The 18,964-nt window shown below is 43.6% G+C and overlaps 1 protein-coding gene across 5 annotated transcripts in view; it reads right to left on the reverse strand.

The window, feature by feature from the left end:
• The window catches only part of DIXDC1 (DIX domain containing 1), a 76,657-nt gene that overhangs the window by 19,661 nt on the left and 38,032 nt on the right, over positions 1 to 18,964 (reverse strand). For 4 of the 5 annotated variants that reach the window (XM_045556603.1, XM_045556600.1, XM_045556602.1 and 1 more), the window contains 11 exons: positions 14,063 to 14,175; positions 12,435 to 12,583; positions 9,484 to 9,573; positions 8,036 to 8,089; positions 6,682 to 6,732; positions 3,808 to 3,912; positions 3,320 to 3,373; positions 2,754 to 2,846; positions 2,602 to 2,673; positions 1,514 to 1,603; positions 655 to 816 (listed from right to left, as the gene is read on the reverse strand). In XM_045556603.1, coding sequence (XP_045412559.1) covers positions 655 to 816; positions 1,514 to 1,603; positions 2,602 to 2,673; positions 2,754 to 2,846; positions 3,320 to 3,373; positions 3,808 to 3,912; positions 6,682 to 6,732; positions 8,036 to 8,089; positions 9,484 to 9,573; positions 12,435 to 12,583; positions 14,063 to 14,175 — 1,033 coding nt within the window. Of the gene's footprint in view, positions 1 to 654; positions 817 to 1,513; positions 1,604 to 2,601; positions 2,674 to 2,753; positions 2,847 to 3,319; positions 3,374 to 3,807; positions 3,913 to 6,681; positions 6,733 to 8,035; positions 8,090 to 9,483; positions 9,574 to 12,434; positions 12,584 to 14,062; positions 14,176 to 16,796; positions 17,260 to 18,964 lie in introns of those variants that run through there. The other variant, XM_045556604.1, reaches the window with a different exon arrangement.

Here is an 18,964-nt window from a genome sequence, read left to right on the forward strand (position 1 = left end):
TTCCATATATTTTCTTATCCAGTACCAAGCTCATTCAGAAGGTAAGGAAGAGGGGAATAAGCAGTAAAGAGAGACCCTGTGGGGTCAAGAACCACAATTCTGGGCTGGGTGTGGTGGCTCACACCTATAATACCAGCACTCTGGGAAGCTGAGGCAGGAGGATCATGTGAGGTCAGAAGTTCAAGACCAGTGTGAGCAAAAGTGAGACCCCCATCTCTACTTAAAATAGAAAAATTAGCCAGGTGTCGTAGCTCGTGCCTGTTTAATCCCAGCTACTCAGGAGGCTGAGGCAGGAGGATCACTTGAGCCCAGGAATCTGATGTTGCAGTGAGCTACGATGATGCCACTGCACTCCAGCCAGGGTAACAGAGCAAACCTCTAGCTCAAAAAAAAAAAAAAAAGAATCAGAGAATTCCTTACATAGCTACATAGCTGCTGGAACCAACAGTGACCATGAACTCCTTCCCTGTATTGTCATACCATGATGAATAGTTAGCTCCACTCAGAGGAAAACCAAAGAGAAAAGCAACCATAACCTTCAGCAGGGTCTTATATCTTCTAATACTGCCTTCATCTAAATGCCAATTCATAAACTCATAAAACCCAGCTTCCTCAGGAACTTGCCTAAGAGAGACACCACAGCAAGAAGATTACCTTTCTTTCTTGTTTCTTTTGCATCTCCATAACATGCAGGCGCTCCATGAGGCTGGAGATGCCCTGCTCCAAGCTGTCAATGGTGTGGTGCTGAGGATCATGGCCACTGAAGCTGTTTCGCAGGCTGCGCAGAGCATCTCGAACAAGCTGCAGGTCGCTGGTCTGTGGGCAAAAATAAGGGCTGTTGGCATGGTGCAGGGCTGTATTATTAAACACATCCCAACTGCTTGGCTTAAGAGGATATAGGACAAAGGTTTCCATAATAAATCTTTTTTTGCAAAGGTGTGAACTATAGGAAATTTTCCTCCACAGATGTAGACCTGCTGTTTACCTACTGATTCTTTTTTTTTTTTTTTTTTTTTTTTGAGACAGAGTCTCGCTTTGTTGCCCAGGCTACAGTGAGTGCCGTGGCGTCAGCCTAGCTGACAGCAACCTCAAACTCCTGGACTCAAGTGATCCTCCTGCCTCAGCCTCCCAAATAGCTGGGACTACAGGCATGCGCCACCATGCCTAGCTAATATTTTCTATGTATTTTCAGTTGTCCAGCTATTTCTTTCTATTTTTTTTTTTTTTTAGTAGAGACAGGGTCTCACTCTTGCTCAGGCTGGTCTTGAACTCCTGACCTCAAGCGATACTCCTGCCTCGACCTCCCAGAGTGCTAGGATTACAGGCGTGAGCCACCGCACCTGGCCACTAATTCTTAATTTTGGATAGCAAGTGTTTCATAATCTTTACACACTCAACACATGCAAGAATTAAGGAAGTGAACTATAAAAGGTGTAGTCCACTGGTGATGGCTTTGGCACTCTTCTGGTTTCAGCAAGAAGAGGCAAGTCTATACTCAAATCCAGCCACCTACCCCTCTGTGGGTGACTGAAGCAGCTCCTTTTCCTGCCGTTGGAGGGAGAAAACCATTGCTTTGAGAGTTGTGACTGTTGTAGTTGGTCACCTATAGCAGCAGCATGAAGAAACATTGCATGTTAAAGGGAGAATTCTAAACCAAGATGTCCTGTCTTTTTTTCTTCTTCTTCTTTTTTAAAACAGAGTCTTGTTCTGTTACCCCGACTGCAGTGGCATCATCATAGCTCACTGCAACCTCAGACTCCTGGGCTTCAAGTGATTCTCTTGCCTCAGCCTCCCAAATAGCTGAGACTACAGGCTCACCACCATGCCCTGCTAATTTTTTTTTCTATTTTTTTGTAGAGACGGGGTCTCACTCTTGCTCAGGCTGGTCTTGAACTCCTAACCTCAAGGGATCCTCCCACCTCAGCCTCCCAGAGTGTTAGGATTACAGGTGTGAGCCACTGTGCTGGCTTTATTTTTCTTCTTTACGTTTATCACTTCCTGCCATAGTATATGATTATTTATTTGTTTAATGGCGCTCTCTCTTAAAATGTATCCTTCATGAGTGTAGTTTTCCCCTCCTCTTGTTCACTGCTATAACCCCAGCACTTGACACGTAGTAGGCATTACTAAATGTGGGATAAATGAAAAGATAACCTCAGCCTGGAGGCCCCAACCTAGCCTCTGCCACGGCCACGGGAGGGCCTCAGAATGCTGCTCTGGCACCACCTGCCTTTGCTTCAGTAATAAAAAAAATAATAGCCCGACTCTGTATCAAATGGATCTAACAGAGCAGTGTTTAGTTATTTATGTGGATTATCTTATATATTCTTCATAATAACAGACTGGGTCACTATTATTTCCATTTTCCAGATGCGCCTTATCTCTAAGACTCAGTGGCTAAAGAAACTTAAGGTCATACAATGTAGAAGTGGTAAAGCTGGAATTTGAAACCAGATTTTCTTATCCTGGAACCTGCACTCTTAACTCCCTGACAATACAGCCTCCTAACAAACAAGCCTGTGGCCTCAGTTTAGCTAAGTCAGAAACACAATTTCCCCATTTTGCCCATAAATGTGGGAGAATCTGAGTTCTAGGTTTTACCTCATCTGCCTCTCTTTTCATACAATGAGCCAAAAGGACATCTTTGTGTTCTAGCTCCCGCTCTAGGTCCACCTGCAAAAGAGAGACTAAGTCAGAAAAGGATTTCTCCAGGCCAAAGGGGCAGGAAAGTTAGTGGCTGAGTATGTTCCGACCTGGTGGTAACTGGCATCAGAGAGTTTCCGGAGTGCTTCTTCTAGCTTGACCTGGTGCTGCTGAAGGAGGCGATCCTTCTGCCCCAGCTCTTTCTGCAATAGAGATAGAGTTTCCAGATGTGTGGCAAAACCAAGGACACTGAAAAGTTCACTCTCTGCAACACAATTCCACCCTAGTAAAGTAGAGCCTCAGAGGGAACAGTCCTTTCCTCAAGATATATCAGAAAAACTTAGCACACCATAATAGTCTTAGTGCAAACGATTTTCAGAAGGGTAAGGAGGAAGGGAACTACCATTTGTAGGAGGACCACTATGAGCCATCCATACTAGTTACAGATAAAGGTAAGGACTAGAACTGAAGCTTCTAGACTCCTAGTTCTGTGTTCCTTCTCCTAGCTGTGCTATCTACTCTTTAGGGCTAGTGAATCAGGGACACAAAAAAATGACCTCCTTCCAGAAACCAAAGGTAACAATAGAATACTTAAGTACTCTTTGAGCAACAGCATCAACGGGCTGTTCATAAAAGGTCAGGTGGAAATCATTTCCAAACCGATACTCATCCTTACTTTATATTCTCCCAAGAGCCGGTTCCTCTCATCTAGCTTCCGCTGCAAATCCACCTGCAAAAATAAGAACATTCACCGGCATGGAAGTATTGTCTACCAATTCTCAAGGAAACCAGCTACTTGGTAACCATGTTCATGTTGGCAGTTACAGTATACAGCACAGAGAGAGATGGTTATGGTAAGAATACAAAGCTTCTCTCCATGTCTTTAGTGAAATAATGATTGTAGAACTATGATTTTGCCTCAGTGTCTTAATGTCTTCAAAGCTGAAAAAGAGTTCAAGGACCTTCCTGCCCAGCATGGTATGGGCTTTCACCTAGGAACAAAGATGAGTCTAATGGAGAATAAAAATAACCGCAGACACTTAGGGTAGGCATCCCTTGGAACAAGGTAAAAGAGATTAGGACGGCAGATCTCACAGCACTTCATGCAGTATCCTATTCTGCTAATGGGGCTCCATGAGGTCAGGGTTCATTCATTTAACTCACATTCTGGTTGTGGAGCTCATCTCTGTCCATGTTTGCCCTTAGTAGTTCTTGTTTGAGCTGAAGAACAGATGTGTCCTGCTGAGTCAATCTCTGCTGCAAGGCATCCTGGCGGAAAATGTATACTAATTATTGTGGTCTAAATTTTTTTTCTTTTGAGAAAAAACATTTTGCTCTGTTGTCCAGGCTAGAGTGCACTGGTGTCATCACAGTTCCCTGCAACCTCAAACTCCTGGGCTCAGGCAATCCTCCTGCCTCAGCCTCCCAAGTAGCTAGGGTTATAGGTGTGCACCACCATGCCTGGCTAATTTTTCTATTTTTTTGTAGAGACGGGGTCTCACCATGTTGCTCAGGTTGGTCTTAAACTCCTGGTCTCAAGTGATCCTCCAAGCTCAGCCTCCCAAAGTGCTGGATTTCAGGTGTGAGCCACCATGCTGAGCTCATGATCTCGATTAATCAATCAGCCAGTTATTATTAAACCTTTTACTGTGTATCCAACATTAGGTCTGGCAAACTGGGAGACAAAAGGAGGATAAGGGTCTTGCCACAAGTTGCTAAGCAGGGGTTTTTCTGTCCCCTTCTAGGACACTAGCATTTCAAGGAAAATTCTAACCACTGTTCTACCAAGCTGAATGAAACCTGATTTTTCCTCCACCTACTACTTATCCCTACCCTGTACTTCACCACCAAAAGCATGATGTCCTAGGGAGAGAATGAGCAGCCTTTGGGATCAGATAGACCTAGATTCAAATTACAAGTCTACCACCTATTACTTTTATGACATTGACCTTGGAAAATGCGCTCTCCTTCCTCCCCCCCTGGCTTTCTTGTCTGCATCTTGGGCATATAAATACTCAATCTAGACTATCTCTTTTTCCTTCTATCTCTGCTCAGTCCCCATTTCCTAGATGGATGGGCCCTATTCCTGCCCACCATTCTGTTCATAATGAATCCCTGGAAGCTCTCTCACTCTGGCTTCCAGAGCCTTGCTGCTGTCCTGCTTCCACGGACTTCCAATGCCTAATCTGGACCAGACTTGGGATTATATTTCTACTACTTTATATTTCTACTACTCTGAACTGTTCTTGGACTGATCATTCCTCGTCCTAATTTTCTAGGATCTTTCCAGCTTTAGACTATCTTTCCCTCAGTCTGGACCCTCTTGGTTCCTACTAGGCCTAAGAAAAGAAGGGTTAGGGCCAGGCGCCATGGCTCACACCTGTAATCCTATCAGGCAGGAGGGATCACTTGAGGTCAGGAGTTTGAGACCAGCCTGAGCAAGAGCAAGACCCCGTCTCTAGAAAAAATAGAAAAATTAGCCGGGGGTGGTGGCATGCACCTATAGTCCCAGCAACTCGGGAGACTGAGGAAGGAGGATAACGTGAGCCCAGGAGTTTGAGGTTGCTGTGAGCTATGATGACGCCACTGCATACTCTAGCCTGGGTGACAGAGCGAGACTCTGCTCAAAAAAAGAAAAGAAAAAAGAAAAGGAGGGCTGGATATACTTACTTATGAGGGTCAGCTATAACATACTACCACCAACCATGGCAACTTAAATTAAATGGAACTAACAGACTGGTGGTGCATTCTAGAATATTTGTTCTGATTTTTCTCTCTTTACAGATTGCAAAGAAATAGTGCAGGCTCTGGAGAATGTGAGAGTGTATTCTTAATTATGCTGTCTGCCATAACAGCACATGGCAAAGGCAGTCTAAGATGTCCTTGGCATCAGTAGTTTAGAGGAACATTTCCCAAGGTGTGCTCTATGAGATGGATGTTAATGACTTCCATGGGCCAAAAAGCACTTCTATAGTAAATAATTCCAAACTTTTCTCAGGCCAACCTCTTTATGACAGACTTTCTCTGATCCTTTAATGTTATTATTCACTATGACTCTTTAAGCCTGTAGTGCATTTCTTAAACTTATCTGACCATGGGATATCTTTGTTTTTTGAAGTATTTCAAAAGCACTAAGCCTACAGAATATATTTTGGAAAGTACTGCTGAGTTATACACTAGTCTAGCCCATGAACAGGTGTAGAGGGATGAGGAGAAAAATGCAGTTTAAGAACATTCCACTTCTAGGTGTTTATTCTACAGATACACGCCTACTTAGGTAAAATAACATGTGTTCAAGTTTATTATTATAGTTAGGGCACTGTTTATATTAGCAAAAGATTGTAAATAACCTAAAATACCATTAAATATATATATTTCATATATAATAATTTATTTAACCTGTATGTGTGGGAGTACATACATACACACACACACTATGCAGTCATTAAAAAAGGACCTGGGAAGTTCTTTATGTACTGAAATAGAGTGATCTGCAAGATGCATTGCTAAGTGAAAAAAGCAAGATGTCAAGCTGTATTTATAGCATACTACTATTTGGGTAAAAATGTGGGAGAAAATGACATACACACATATTGGCTGATAGCCAATAAGTTGTCCCAGGAAAGAGAATGGGGTGACTGGGGAGACAGGGTTAGCAGGCAGACTTTTCACAGTTTATTCTTTCATGCCTTTAAACCATTTGAATGTTGCTAACTATTCAAAAACTAAGTACATTACAATTTTTTAAAAAGGACATTCAGAGTGAAGAGGAATATTTTACAAATACAGACAATCAAGTTGGCACAGAGGGAAGTGGCAGCACCATGAGTCATGAATACTAGAAATAAGCCTCAGCAAAGCAAAGGTGTATTCTCCAACATGTCTCACTTCCCTCCCACAAAGTTTTCTTTACTAATAGCACAAAGCCTGTTAAAGGCCCCCAGAAAATCCCAGCTATACTAGTACTCAATCCTCACTCGCCAATAGACTTTATCTTGTAGAGACTTTATTTAGAGAATTAAATGTCTTCCTTTTTACCTTTATCCCCTGTAAGTTTCTGGCTTCTTGTTTACATTTCAGCAGCTCCTTCTGCAACCAAATATAGTTAGATCAGATGGTGGCATCTGGGTTGCTTCAGAAAGCATTACCTCATTCTGTCAGCAAGAAGACAAAACCCAGTTGATCATTCCATGAAAAATTAACCCTCTAAGGCAGAAAGCAGGTCTGGTCCAGTAAACTGTAAAGGCTGGTCTGTACAAACAACAACAGAACCCATTCCATTCCGCTCTGTGGCACCCAGGCTCAACTGCCCAGTTAGAGAAGAGTCTTGCCAAGAAAGAAGATACCCCATACATTCCCATATGCTCTCACTGCTGTATTTAGCAATCTTCTCCATCAGGAAAACCTAATCATAATAATCTAAATCCCTATCACTGAAATATATGATCATATGTAAATATGCCTATCCCCAATGTCATTAAATAATTATCTCAGTTTTTTTTTTTTTTTCTTTTAGAGACAGGGTCTTGCTCTGTCACCTAGGCTAGAGTACAGTGGCATGACCATAGCTCACTGCAGCCTGGAACTCTTGAGCTCAAGTGATCCTCCTGCCTCAGCCTCCCAAGTAGCTGGGATTACAGGTGCAAGCCACTGCACCCAGCTTAATTATCTCAGTTCTTAATGTTCATTAAAGGGTTGGAGTGCTTCTGATTCTCCAAGAGCTACATTCTTTGTGGACCAAACAAAAACACCTTTAGCCTAATAATGAAATACTAAGTAATTAACCTTCCCTTACAATAGATAAAATATACATATATGATTGTCACTAGGAAATAGATTTTAGAGTCTTTTAGATTTTAAAATACCCATAATCCAGACCCCTATCTCTTCTTTTCCTATTGCATCCCATCAAGGGTTTGTAATTAACATATCTAAAATGAGGAATCTTAACTTGGACTTCACAGATGGGCTCAAGAGTTGCTCTCTTAAAAATTCAGGCCCGTGAGTGTGAATGCATTCACATTCGCATATTTCTAGAAAGAGGGTTAATGCCTTCAGTCGTATACTTCTGAACACTGACCTAAAAAAATTCTGGGAAGTATCCATAAGAAAAGACCACATTGATATCAGATCCATTTTTTCTTGTAGTTAAAAAAGAAAAACTATGAAATATTTCAAACACATAGAAAAGTACAATCAATAATGACACAGATATCTATTACCTACCACCAACATTAAGAAGGTGTTATCTTTTTGACATATTTGAGATGTCTCTCTTTCAATTAAAGATATAATATAGATACAGATAACATTCCAATTCTGAAATCCCTTTCCCTCCTGAAGTTAGGTGTAACATTCCCATAATTTTTTTCAGAGAGTGAAATGTATATACCTTTAGGTCCTGATTCTCCTCCATACTCTGATCCAGACGACTTTGGATTATAATCTGAATATGAAACAAAAGGAGATGGTTATGTACCCATGCTATATGTTCAGAGGTTGCTCATTCAACAGATATTTATTGAGCATCTACTAGATGCCAGCTCTGTACTGTGGATACAAAGAACAGGAAATACGTCCTGCCCACTGATAGAAGCATATGCCCAGGGTGCAGCAAGAAGATCTATATGATAAAGTTTATAACAAGTATGTGTGGGTTTGGTACAAGGGGTGGGATAAAGGGAAGAAGAAATGGCAAGAGATGAAGTTGGAGACAAGAAAGAAGATACCCCATACATTCCTATAAAGCTCTCATTTCTATATTTAGCCATCTTCTCCATCAGGAAAACCTAATCGTAATATTCTCAATCCCTATCACTGAAATATATGATCATATGTAAATATGCCTATCCCCAATGTCATTAAATAATTAATAAATAGGAAAATAGAGGGCTGATTATGAAGGGCCAGTGAGGGCAATGGGGAATCAATGAAAAATTTTCTTTGAAGGGATGACAAATGAAGTTTGTCTTTAAGGTAAATTATTCTTGCTGTTTTATAGAAAATGAATTAGAGGAGGAGAAGACAGGAATCAGGAAAACCAGTTAGATGGCTGCTAGAATACAGAATGAAGGCCTGAATTAAGTGGCTGTGAAAATGGAGAAAACTGGATAAAGATATTAGAAATGTAAACTGATAAAACTTGGTGACTAATTGGATGTAGAGCGAAGGGTCAGAAAGGATTCAAGGATGATACCCAGATTTCTGCTTGGGGCATTTGGGTATCCAAAACAGATATCCAAGAGAACAAGTAGTTTTAGTGGTTTGGCAGAGGACAGAAAAACTTTAATTTAGGACTCAGTGAAATTGAGATGCTTATGGGACTCATAAATGGAGATAATCAGCAGGCAGTTGCATGTTGCATTTACAAATCCAGAACTCCATACAAAGAGCTGAGCTGGAAATAAATATGTGAGAAGCAGGTGGCAAGCAAGTGAAGACATGGAGGCAGATAATACTGCCCAGGTGAATGGGTAAGAAAGATGAGGGCCCAGAGTGGGCCACTGAGGAGCACCAATACTAAAGGCATAGGCTGAGAAAGAGAAGCTTCAAATGAGGACCTGAATATAAACTCCATGAGGTTAGGGTCTTAGGTCTGTTTTGTTAGTACCCTATCTCCAGCACTTCGAAACAGTGCCTTGCATATAGTTAGCACTCAATATTTGTTGACTGAATGAAGGAAGAAAGAAAGAAACAGTAGTCAAAAACGTAGGAGGAAAACCAGGAGAAATGGAGTCAGGGAAGAGAGCCTTTCAAGAAGGAATCAGGGACAGCAGTGTCAAATGCTAAAAATAAGTCAAATACATACACAAGATTTAGTGTCTAGTCACAAAAGCTCACCAGTTGTTCCTCCGGATTGACTCCTGGTTCACAGAGGGCCAAAGGCCTCTCCTGCTCATCTTCGGGCAAGGATCCATTGAGTAGTAAGGCCTGAATAACCACAAAGGCAGAAAGAAACTTAATTCTCCATAAGATGACTTAGTCTAGAGTTGGACTTGGTAAGCTCACCCTAAATTGAAATCACAACCCTGCTTCCTCAAGAAATCTTGATTATTTTTGTTGCTTAGATACTTCCAATTGTTGATCTTGGGACTAGTTCCTTTTGTCCTTTTGTCTGGCCCATGCTCTAGGCCTCTTTCAACTCTCTGGACACCTGACTCCTTTGCTTCAAGGCTCCTTGGCACCAGAAGAAAATTTAAAAACAAACCTTCCTTTCAGAAGTAATAGAACACAGTTCAAACTGGAGCTGTTCAAACTGAATTTACCAGCTGGAAAGTAATCTAAAAGCAGTGTAGGATTGTCTTGGTTTAGGAAAGTACATTATAATGAATTATTTGAAATACAATTAGAGCACTGTATTGGGTTTGTTTGTTTTAATAATTCTGCATTTTTGGTCCCTAAAGCAACTTGTATAGAATAAAAAGGAAAACATATTTGAAGATATCCTCATTCATTTCAGCTCCTGACACCAGGCTGTTTTCATTAGAACATTAGTAGGTGGAGGGGGAAAGCAGATTTACCTTGAAGCTAAGGGAGCTCCTTCCAGCTTCAGGCCCACTGTGTGCACTGCCCCTCCCAAGGCCCTAAACCTAATATTGTATTCATAATTTTGTAATTTTATTCTTAAACAAGCCCCCCCCCCCGCCAAATTATATACTTTAGAACTCACAAAACTTGGATAAGCCCCTGCAGGTAGGAATTATGAGACCTATTAGGTCAGTGAAAGACTGAAAAATATGTCATTTTATATCACAATTCTATCTCAATTAAAAAGAGAAGAGTTACAGAGGTTAATTCCTGTTTCAATAAATGCAACACAAATTTATCACATAAATGTTGGTAGGGAACATTTTTAAATCTAGCCAATGGTTGATCTACCAAATGCTAATAATAAATTTTAGTAAGTCAAATGAATTTGGCTATTTCATGGAGTCACAGCAAGAGGTCTGGACATGTACATGAAGCCACAAGGCTGCAGGGAGCTAAGGGCAATCAACATTACAGAATCATTGACTGTAATGGCAAACTGTTCAACAGACTCTAACTAAAACATACTAATAGGCCAGGCGCGGTGGCTCACGCCTGTAATCCTAGCACTCTGGGAGGCCGAGGCGGGTGGATCGCTCGAGGTCAGGAGTTTGAGACCAGCCTGAGCAAGAGCGAAACCCCGTCTCTACTAAAAATAGAAAGAAATTATCTGGCCAACTAAAAATATATAGAAAAAATTAGCTGGGCATGGTGGCGCATGCCTGTAGTCTCAGTTACTCGGGAGGCTGAGGCAGTAGAATTGCTTAAGCCCAGGAGTTTGAGGTTGCTGTGAGCTAGGCTGATGCCACGGCACTCACTCTAGCCCAGGCAACAGAGCAAGACTGTGTCTCAAAAAAAAAAAAAAAAAACAACGTACTAATAAGTCAGGAATCCTGGATGTGGCTTAGCATGCAACTTCTTCATCACTGAAAGAGTTAAGAAGCCTAGTGGATGCTGTGAGCCCCTTTGTATTCTACAATGGAACTGAATTCTCATTGTGATCATGTGGCTGTGAATTAAAACTCCTCTGTTTGTAGGGAATATTAAGATGCTGACTTTCTGCCTGTCAATTCTCTTCTTTTTCTGTCTAATCTGCCATCAAATTTCTCCCAGACTAAGAAATGCAAACCAAACTGAGAGCCAAACTGGTTAGTTACCTATGTTCATAGAATGCAAATTTCCTGGGAACAACCTGGTTGGGTATAATCCCAAAGTTCTTCATGGCATAGTTCCTATTAAAGCACAACACACACACACACACACACACACACACAAACATTCCATTAAGCAAATGGGGGGAAAACCAACAACTTTCTTTGGGAATGTTTAGGCAGGAAACATTCAATGCCCCTTCTCAATTCCTGGGGCATACATTATGCAAATTGTTTTACAGCACCGATCTCCTTTTTACTGTAGGAACCCTTTGTGTCCCCACCCAGTTGCTGGCTGGCTGGGAGCATGCCCTCCACCGCCTGCCGGCTGCCAGAGCCACACACATAATGTGGGCTTTGTTTACGTGTCCATAAATATTTGACAATTCAGAAGCAGTGCAGTTCCCAGCACAAACAGAAAAGAATATTCCTAGGCAATTTCAGGGTCATCAGCACACTACAAGAGCTCCCCCAAACAGAGATTGATGCACAAAGACAGAGGAATGAGGGGGTCACTGGGGTGGGAACTATGTCAAGTGGGTCAGTCAGTCTCTGGGGAGATATGCCGAGCTGGTACTGCAGGTATAGGAAAAACTGAAGGGCTTTGTTGTTCAAGGAAAACCTCTTCTACCTGATCATTATGCCTTGGCATCCACTTGCAAATGCATTAGGAGTGAGCTAAATCCTTTAGGTAGACTCAAATGGGAGCCTGGTGGCATTACTGCCCCTCACACTTTTCCTGCTGGACAATTCCTGGGAGAAAATCCCTGACTATTCATGGTGCCATTCTTTGGTGAAAGCTGCAATTGTGTGCAGGGTAGAAACCCACCTGTAAAGCAGGTTCAGAATAAGGGTTTGATAGTGGTCAGTAACGGCTCCTGGGCTTGCTGAAATCCCAACAGCTGTGCCACAAACAGGAGTTCATAAAGTCCATTCAAAGTATTCACATATAAGGAATTTCCTGCTCTTTGTGTACTACTCCGTCTATCTAAACTCCCCATTCAACTCTGACCTCATACAAAACTAAAATCTGTTTATTTTCAATTGATATTAGTGACTTAAAAATAATAGTCAATTGGTATACCAAGGACAAATTACAAGAGAAAGAGCTACCTGTAGTCCTGATATCATTTTCTTTGCTTCCTCCATTTCTTTTTCTAAATGTTCTTGTTGTTCCAACAGCTGTTCTTCCCATGAGCTCTCCAGATAGGCTCCGGGGCTCCCTGGCCGCCAGTCTCGAGATAATGGAGAATCTGTCTCTTCTACAAAGTGAAAGGAGGGAATACAGTTCATGTTGAATAAAACTGATTTCTGGCAGAAAGCGTCCAAGGTTCGTGTTCATAGGTTCAGGTCACCTGCCTTCTGAACCTGTCCTCACAGCACAAACTGGACTCTCCACCAGGTGGGGTTGTGAGGTTGTTTGACTCCCTGCTCAAGGAAGCATCACTTACTACTAGAAAAATCTATCCTCTTTAAAACCCTTAGGAAGCAATAAGACTCCCTCCATGGGAGTTTTGGTACAGGTCACAAGGATCTTCACTTAATTCTCCAGAACTGGCATTCCAAGAGCCTGATTTTGTCAGTTACAAAGAGAGGAGCTATCAGATGCAAAGAAAACAAAATTCCTATCAGTTACTGTGGAGCTTTAGAGGGGAGACCTTGATTCAATATTCCTTTGACCATTCAGTCATAATTGAACCACTTTCATATAGAACATTGTATGAGTCACACAGGAGACAAACCAGGAAAAGCATACTTGTACAAACTGTTTAATATCTATCCCAGGTTTTGTTTTATTATCCTACCTTTAAGGTCTCTTTGCTCTGGTTTTCTTGTCTATTTTATGCTAATTACTAATACGTGCACAGCCATTTAAAATGCATTATATAATATACAAAGGTACAAATTCTTTGTTTCTTCATTCATAAGACAAGTATAATAATCCCTCTGGGTTACTGTGAAGATTAAATTAAGTAACTTAGATGCAGGACCCAGTGGTTCCTGGCCCAGAGAAGCACTAAATAAATGTTCCCCCTCTCTCTCCCTAAGGCCCCAGACGTTTCTGACTCAGTAACATGACTGACTCATTGATACTAATGCCAGGGATAGAGGGGGAGCAAAGGAAGGAAGAATGTAATTCCAATTTTTCTTCTGAGTTCTTTAATTTCATCACAACCCTTATGGGTGAATAAAATTCTAGCTAAATCTTATGCTTTGCTTTTTCCATATTTCCCTCTAAGTTATGTAAGAAAAAACAACAATTGAAAGAGAAATCTAAACAAAGGGAACTCTTTGTGGTCCTACCTGTAGCCTCATACCAAGCCTGATGTAGACCTGTTCTCCCAGACACTTCATACAATCTATTCCTGGCCCCAATTTAAGTTAGGAAAGTATACTAAAATTATTTGTATAAGACATGACTAATAAAATTGTTTACTCGAGTAAGGCTTCTGCTGACTGTCCCAAAGTCACTTCCAATTCACAGGCCGCCAGCTGAGAAAGGCCTTGTCTATGCTACTGTAAGATTTTTGACAGCTAGGACATCTAGGACATCAGAAATGACATTCTGCAAGAGGATAACCAACTAATTGGCTCAAAGTCATTAGAGCCCGCTGGTGCTGACCCTGCATGCACAGACCATGGAAAGGGAGGTCAGGAAACTTCTAGGTAGTCAGGACCTCTGAACTCTTCGAGCAGAGGGCTGTTCCTTAAGTCAACCCAGGCAGGTGGAGAGACAGTACCTGTTCTGTTCTCTATTCCTTCAGAGGGAATAATCACAAAATCCGCCTTCTCTTCTGACTGGGTTATAATGGATTCACTCTTTGCACTGTGGATTGGACTGGGTGAAGTCAGGCTGTGATTGAAGAAAAAGGAAGGAAAAAAATTATTATGAAGACTTGTTTGGAAGCCAACTTTCATAATTTAACCCAGTGAATAAGGACATGTTCTTACTCATCTTACTCCTCATGGCTAACACAGTACCTGGCTCACAGGAAAAAAAACATTTGTTTAATAAACTTATCTAATAAATGAAATAAATGTTGAATGAATAAATGACTCAGTCCTAGGAAGTCTTTTCCACAACAAGGATGCCTTTAAGCCTAATTCACTGAGAAGAAATTTACTGAAGGATGGGTAATATAGCATTCAAAAAATTCCATGTTTTGTTTTGTTTTTTACCTCCCATCCCCTCTACCACCACCATCCCCGGGCTCATATTCAAAGACTGATGCCAGTATGTGTCTTAGTAGCTTTTGGAGCTAGAAGGAAATTCTATTTCTAATACGTTGATCTCTCACAGACACAAGCAATACCAGCAGAATGATCATGGCAGATCACCTCTTAGCTGATCCCAAAGGAGAGGACAAGAGGGGGTGGTTCAGGGGGACAGAGTTGCTGGGACTCTGTGCAGTGCCAGGCTAGGCAGAGGGGCAGTTATATATGAACAACTGAGCTAGAACATGATAAAGAGAAGGGCAGTATGTCAAAACGGGAAAGACCCACCACAACATGGTGGAGTAAAGGTTTACTTGATTTATTCCCATCAAAAGGCTATTTATATTTCTGCCACAGTATTTTCAAATTGCCCGCAAAAACCTCTCAACAATTCTTAAGTTCTGATATAACTACTAGCCTTGGAAGGCACTATTCATATTTTCAGGGAAGTGGAATTTTAAATTTCCACAGCAATAGCAATTCTACAAGACAAGATGGGAATGTGAGGCTGATGCTTCCATCTGACAGAGAGAAAGGACTCTGAAGAACCATTTCTCTTTGTGCTGCACCTTGAGAACATCAGCACTGAAACAATCTCAGGGGCTGTGGGGTCCCCAGGCCCAGCCCCCTCTCAGGAATTCTTTCCAAATCCATCACCCAGACAACAGTGAAAGTGTCGAGGATTCACTGACCCACTTAATGTGCCCCTGAAGCTTCCAAGGCTAATCCTCACAACCTCGATCAGGAGTTAACATTTTATCTTCCTAGAAACCAGTAAAAACCAAGAACCAAGCACAGTGGAGATAGCTAGAAATTTCAAAACCTGTCAAGCAACCTGAGGATCAGTGTCTCACCCTCTCTCTTGTCCAGAATTTAAGGGCTTTGGTGGGAGTGACCTCAATCAGAATCACAGAAAAATATTCAAGGTTTTTTTGCTACTTCAGATTAAAGAAAGTCACTTAACCATATGTATAGATCAGGCAAGAGAGGCAGGGAGTGGCAAGAAGTGATATTCACAAATGGTGACTGCTTTCTAGAACTCTCTTATTCATCTTTCACCACTTAGGCAATCTGAGTTCCAGGCCAACATGACTTAGTTGCTGGAAAAGCTCCCATCTAAGGGTACTATGTCATTCATAAGGAAAACAGACTTGTGAGTGCTCAGGCCTCAGCATTTACCTTGTTACAAGAAATGGGAATCTAAGTGCAGAAAGAAGCCTGCGACAGCTGCTCCTCTGAGAAATGACAAAACACCACTTTCTCATCTGACAAGGTGTTATGGACGACGTGTTCCACTGCCTGCATTTGCAGGACCACAGTGGGTATGTGTGAGACAAAGGTGGGGGGAGAGTGTCATGTGAACCTAGGATGCTGGAAAACTGCTTTCCTAAAAGCACAGACGCATGCTCGGCTCCGCCTTCTCCCCCCTAAGTGAGCTGTGTCCCATATATGGGCAGAAGGAGGCGGATGTCTGGATATCCAACCCCACTGGGGGAGTGGCAGAGCAGCCAAAGGAAAACAACATTTCTCTTCTTGAATTGAGGCTGCCAATGTGAGGCCACAGAGACGTAAGACCATGAAACTAGATGGCCAAGTCAAAAGATAAAAGGATCCCAGGAAGGAAACTCCTGAGGCACATGTCAGAGCAGGTATCGTGCTGCCTCCCTAAGAAGTACCTCATGGATGAAGAAGGTGCATTCAATCCTCTGCCCCAGGTCACAGAAAAATAATTTAATTCTAAGTAATTATGTATATGACAGGCTCCTCCCTGATTACCTTAAAAGTCCTATTTCATAAACAAATAATCATCTATTTACCATCATAATCCTCTCTGGGGTCAGAGAATGACTGATTACAAATCGGGTCTCACCAATACATGTCTTAATTCCCACAGGTTTACTATCTCTCCAATGTTAACTTATCAGACAAGCAACACCCCAGCAAAGATGGTTCAAATTAGACGCAAAAATTATTTTTTTTAAATGGCTAATGGGCAATAAAGAAGAGCCTTATCCTCCTCCTAAAGTGCCCTCCCCTAGCAGAGATACCGACAGGGCAAGGGGCCAATCCTCCCTCCCCCGTGCTGGCTCCAGCTTCCTACCAGCATATTTTATAGTGATAATCCCAGGCCAGCAGACTGACCTCCCCAGGATAGCACCCCCCACACACCCCCGTCCATCTCTGGCCAACAGCATCCTCCGGTCCTGGCCCTGCTCCAACCCATGCCCCCACTCCTAAGCCAAAGTGGCTTCGGCTCACCATTTGACTTGCGTCCCTCCCATGGTCCCCCTCCTGGCTCCGGCTTCAGCGAGCCTGCGTTCCTGGGTGAAGCGGGAAGCTGGGAGTCACATCGCTCCCAAATTCGGGCATGACTCCCCGCGCTGGGGCCCGAAGAACGACTCCACCGACAGGCTAACTAGCAGAGCTGCCCGCCCGGATCGCGGGAGAGAGTAGGAAGGGCAGAGGCGGGCGTCTCGGCCCCCGAGAAGAGGATGCTCCCGGGTGTGAAGCGCGCTGTCCCGGCAGCTCAGACTCTGCCGCAGCCCTGCCTCGGCGGAAGCCGCCTCCCCTCGCAGGCTGCCGGTCCCTGGCAGCTGCATCTTGGTCCCCGCGGCCGCGCGGCTCCGGGCATCCCCCCTAACGGAGGCATCTCAACCCATCTTCCGACCCAGAGGGAGGCTCCAGGCGGCTGTGGCCGCACGTCGAGTCCCCCGCGGCGAGCGGCGAGCGTGCGGATGATCCTGCTCCGCACCGCCTTCCCGACCCCTCCCTTCCCCCACTCCCTTCCCTCCCTCCCCCGGCTGTCACACGCGGCAGGGCAGCGCTGGGCTCCGACCCTCCGCCGGCCGACGGCGCTGGGCAGAGGAAGGGGCGCGGGCCAGGGCCAGGGGGCGACTGGGAGCCCCAGGACAGGCAGGGGAGGGGCAGCAGAATCGCGAGGAGGGCTCTGGTGGTCCTGGTGCTGGAAGCCCGACACCGACCCCTCCCCTCGTGGCCGCGGAGGTCCGGGCAGGTCTAGCCCGGATGGGGCTCAGCTAGGCTTCTCGAGAGAGGGGTTGGCTGGCGGGGTGACAACCCGCTGAACGCCCATCTCCTCCCACCTTCCCCTCCGGCGGTTCGTGTGTTCCTTTTTCCCAACTAAGGAACATTTTGCTTGGCTACAGTGAGAGGCTGGCCCAAGGTTTAAGGCTTATGGAGCAACAGGCTGGCAGGGCTTCCCCGGGGCGTTTCCTGAGGTGCAGGGGGGAGGGGATGAGACGCCAGGGGCCATCTTTCCTGCCTTCTGAGCCTCTCCCCATCCTGAACGAGCCACATCTTGGGGTCCCCTGGCCTCTTCCTGGGTCATAGAGCCATCAGGTGGGCTCCCTGGGAGGCAGGGGCATGGAATGTGCCAGAACCTGCTGGGAACCAGATAGGCATGGGAAGCCCTCTCCTTCCCTGGGGGCTCAATGACGAAAAGGCAGAGGAACGACCGAGCATGCCAAAGAGGTGGGAGAGTGGTCACCATTAGAAGAAAATGGCAAAATCAGGAAGGAGTGAAAAACGGATTGGGAAAAGCAAACTATCTTCTGACCCCTCTCCTAGAAAACTGTCCCCATTAGCTCACTGCAGGCTGATTTCCGTTGGGTCCCTCCTTCACACATTCACACAGTCTCACACTCCCCACACCCAGCCCCAGTCTGAGCCTTTCTGCCAGGGAGGGGAGAAGCAGGTGCTCTCAGGAAGAGACCCAGACTCTCCTCCCCACCCCAGCTCTGGCAGGCTGAGAAGAGTGAAAGGCCTGTAGTGTAGACCCGCAGGAAGCAATAGATCTCATTACACAACAAAACAGCCTTTCAATCTGTACCAAGTGATAATTTGAGCAGCAAGCAAGGAAGAAATGATTTGGATTCTGATTAAAAGCACACCTACTGCTTAATGGGTATGGGTTTCCTTTTGGGTGACGAAGATACCTTCCAACTGGATAGAGGTGATGGTTGCACAAGATTATGAAGGTGCTGAATGCCACTGAATTGTACACTTTATAATGTTTAATGGTTAATTTTATGTTATGTGAATTTTATAAATAAAGCATACCTATTAAATGTAAAATTTAAAAGTTAAGCAAGGTTATCAGTATATTAAAATGCTGGAAAGAGTTTCATGTGTCCTCAATAAATTAGGAAATGGTTGACCAAAGTAGGATGGAATTTTATGAGGAAAAGAAGTAAGAGGAAGAAAACAAAGACACATAAAATACAAGTAAGTCAAGGAACAATTAGGCTTAAATAGAGCAAACTACACTGTGTTGGGGTAGGAGAGAAAAGGTCATTAAAGCATACATTAAATATGGTTCAGCAACGAAATGAAGTTACTAAATAAGCTAACATAATCTGGGGAGTGTTTATAGGAGCATGATTTACATGAGCCAGGAAAGTAACCTTTTT

This window comes from Lemur catta, chromosome 7 (assembly GCF_020740605.2).
Source record: "Lemur catta isolate mLemCat1 chromosome 7, mLemCat1.pri, whole genome shotgun sequence".
Lineage (NCBI taxonomy): Eukaryota > Metazoa > Chordata > Mammalia > Primates > Lemuridae > Lemur > Lemur catta.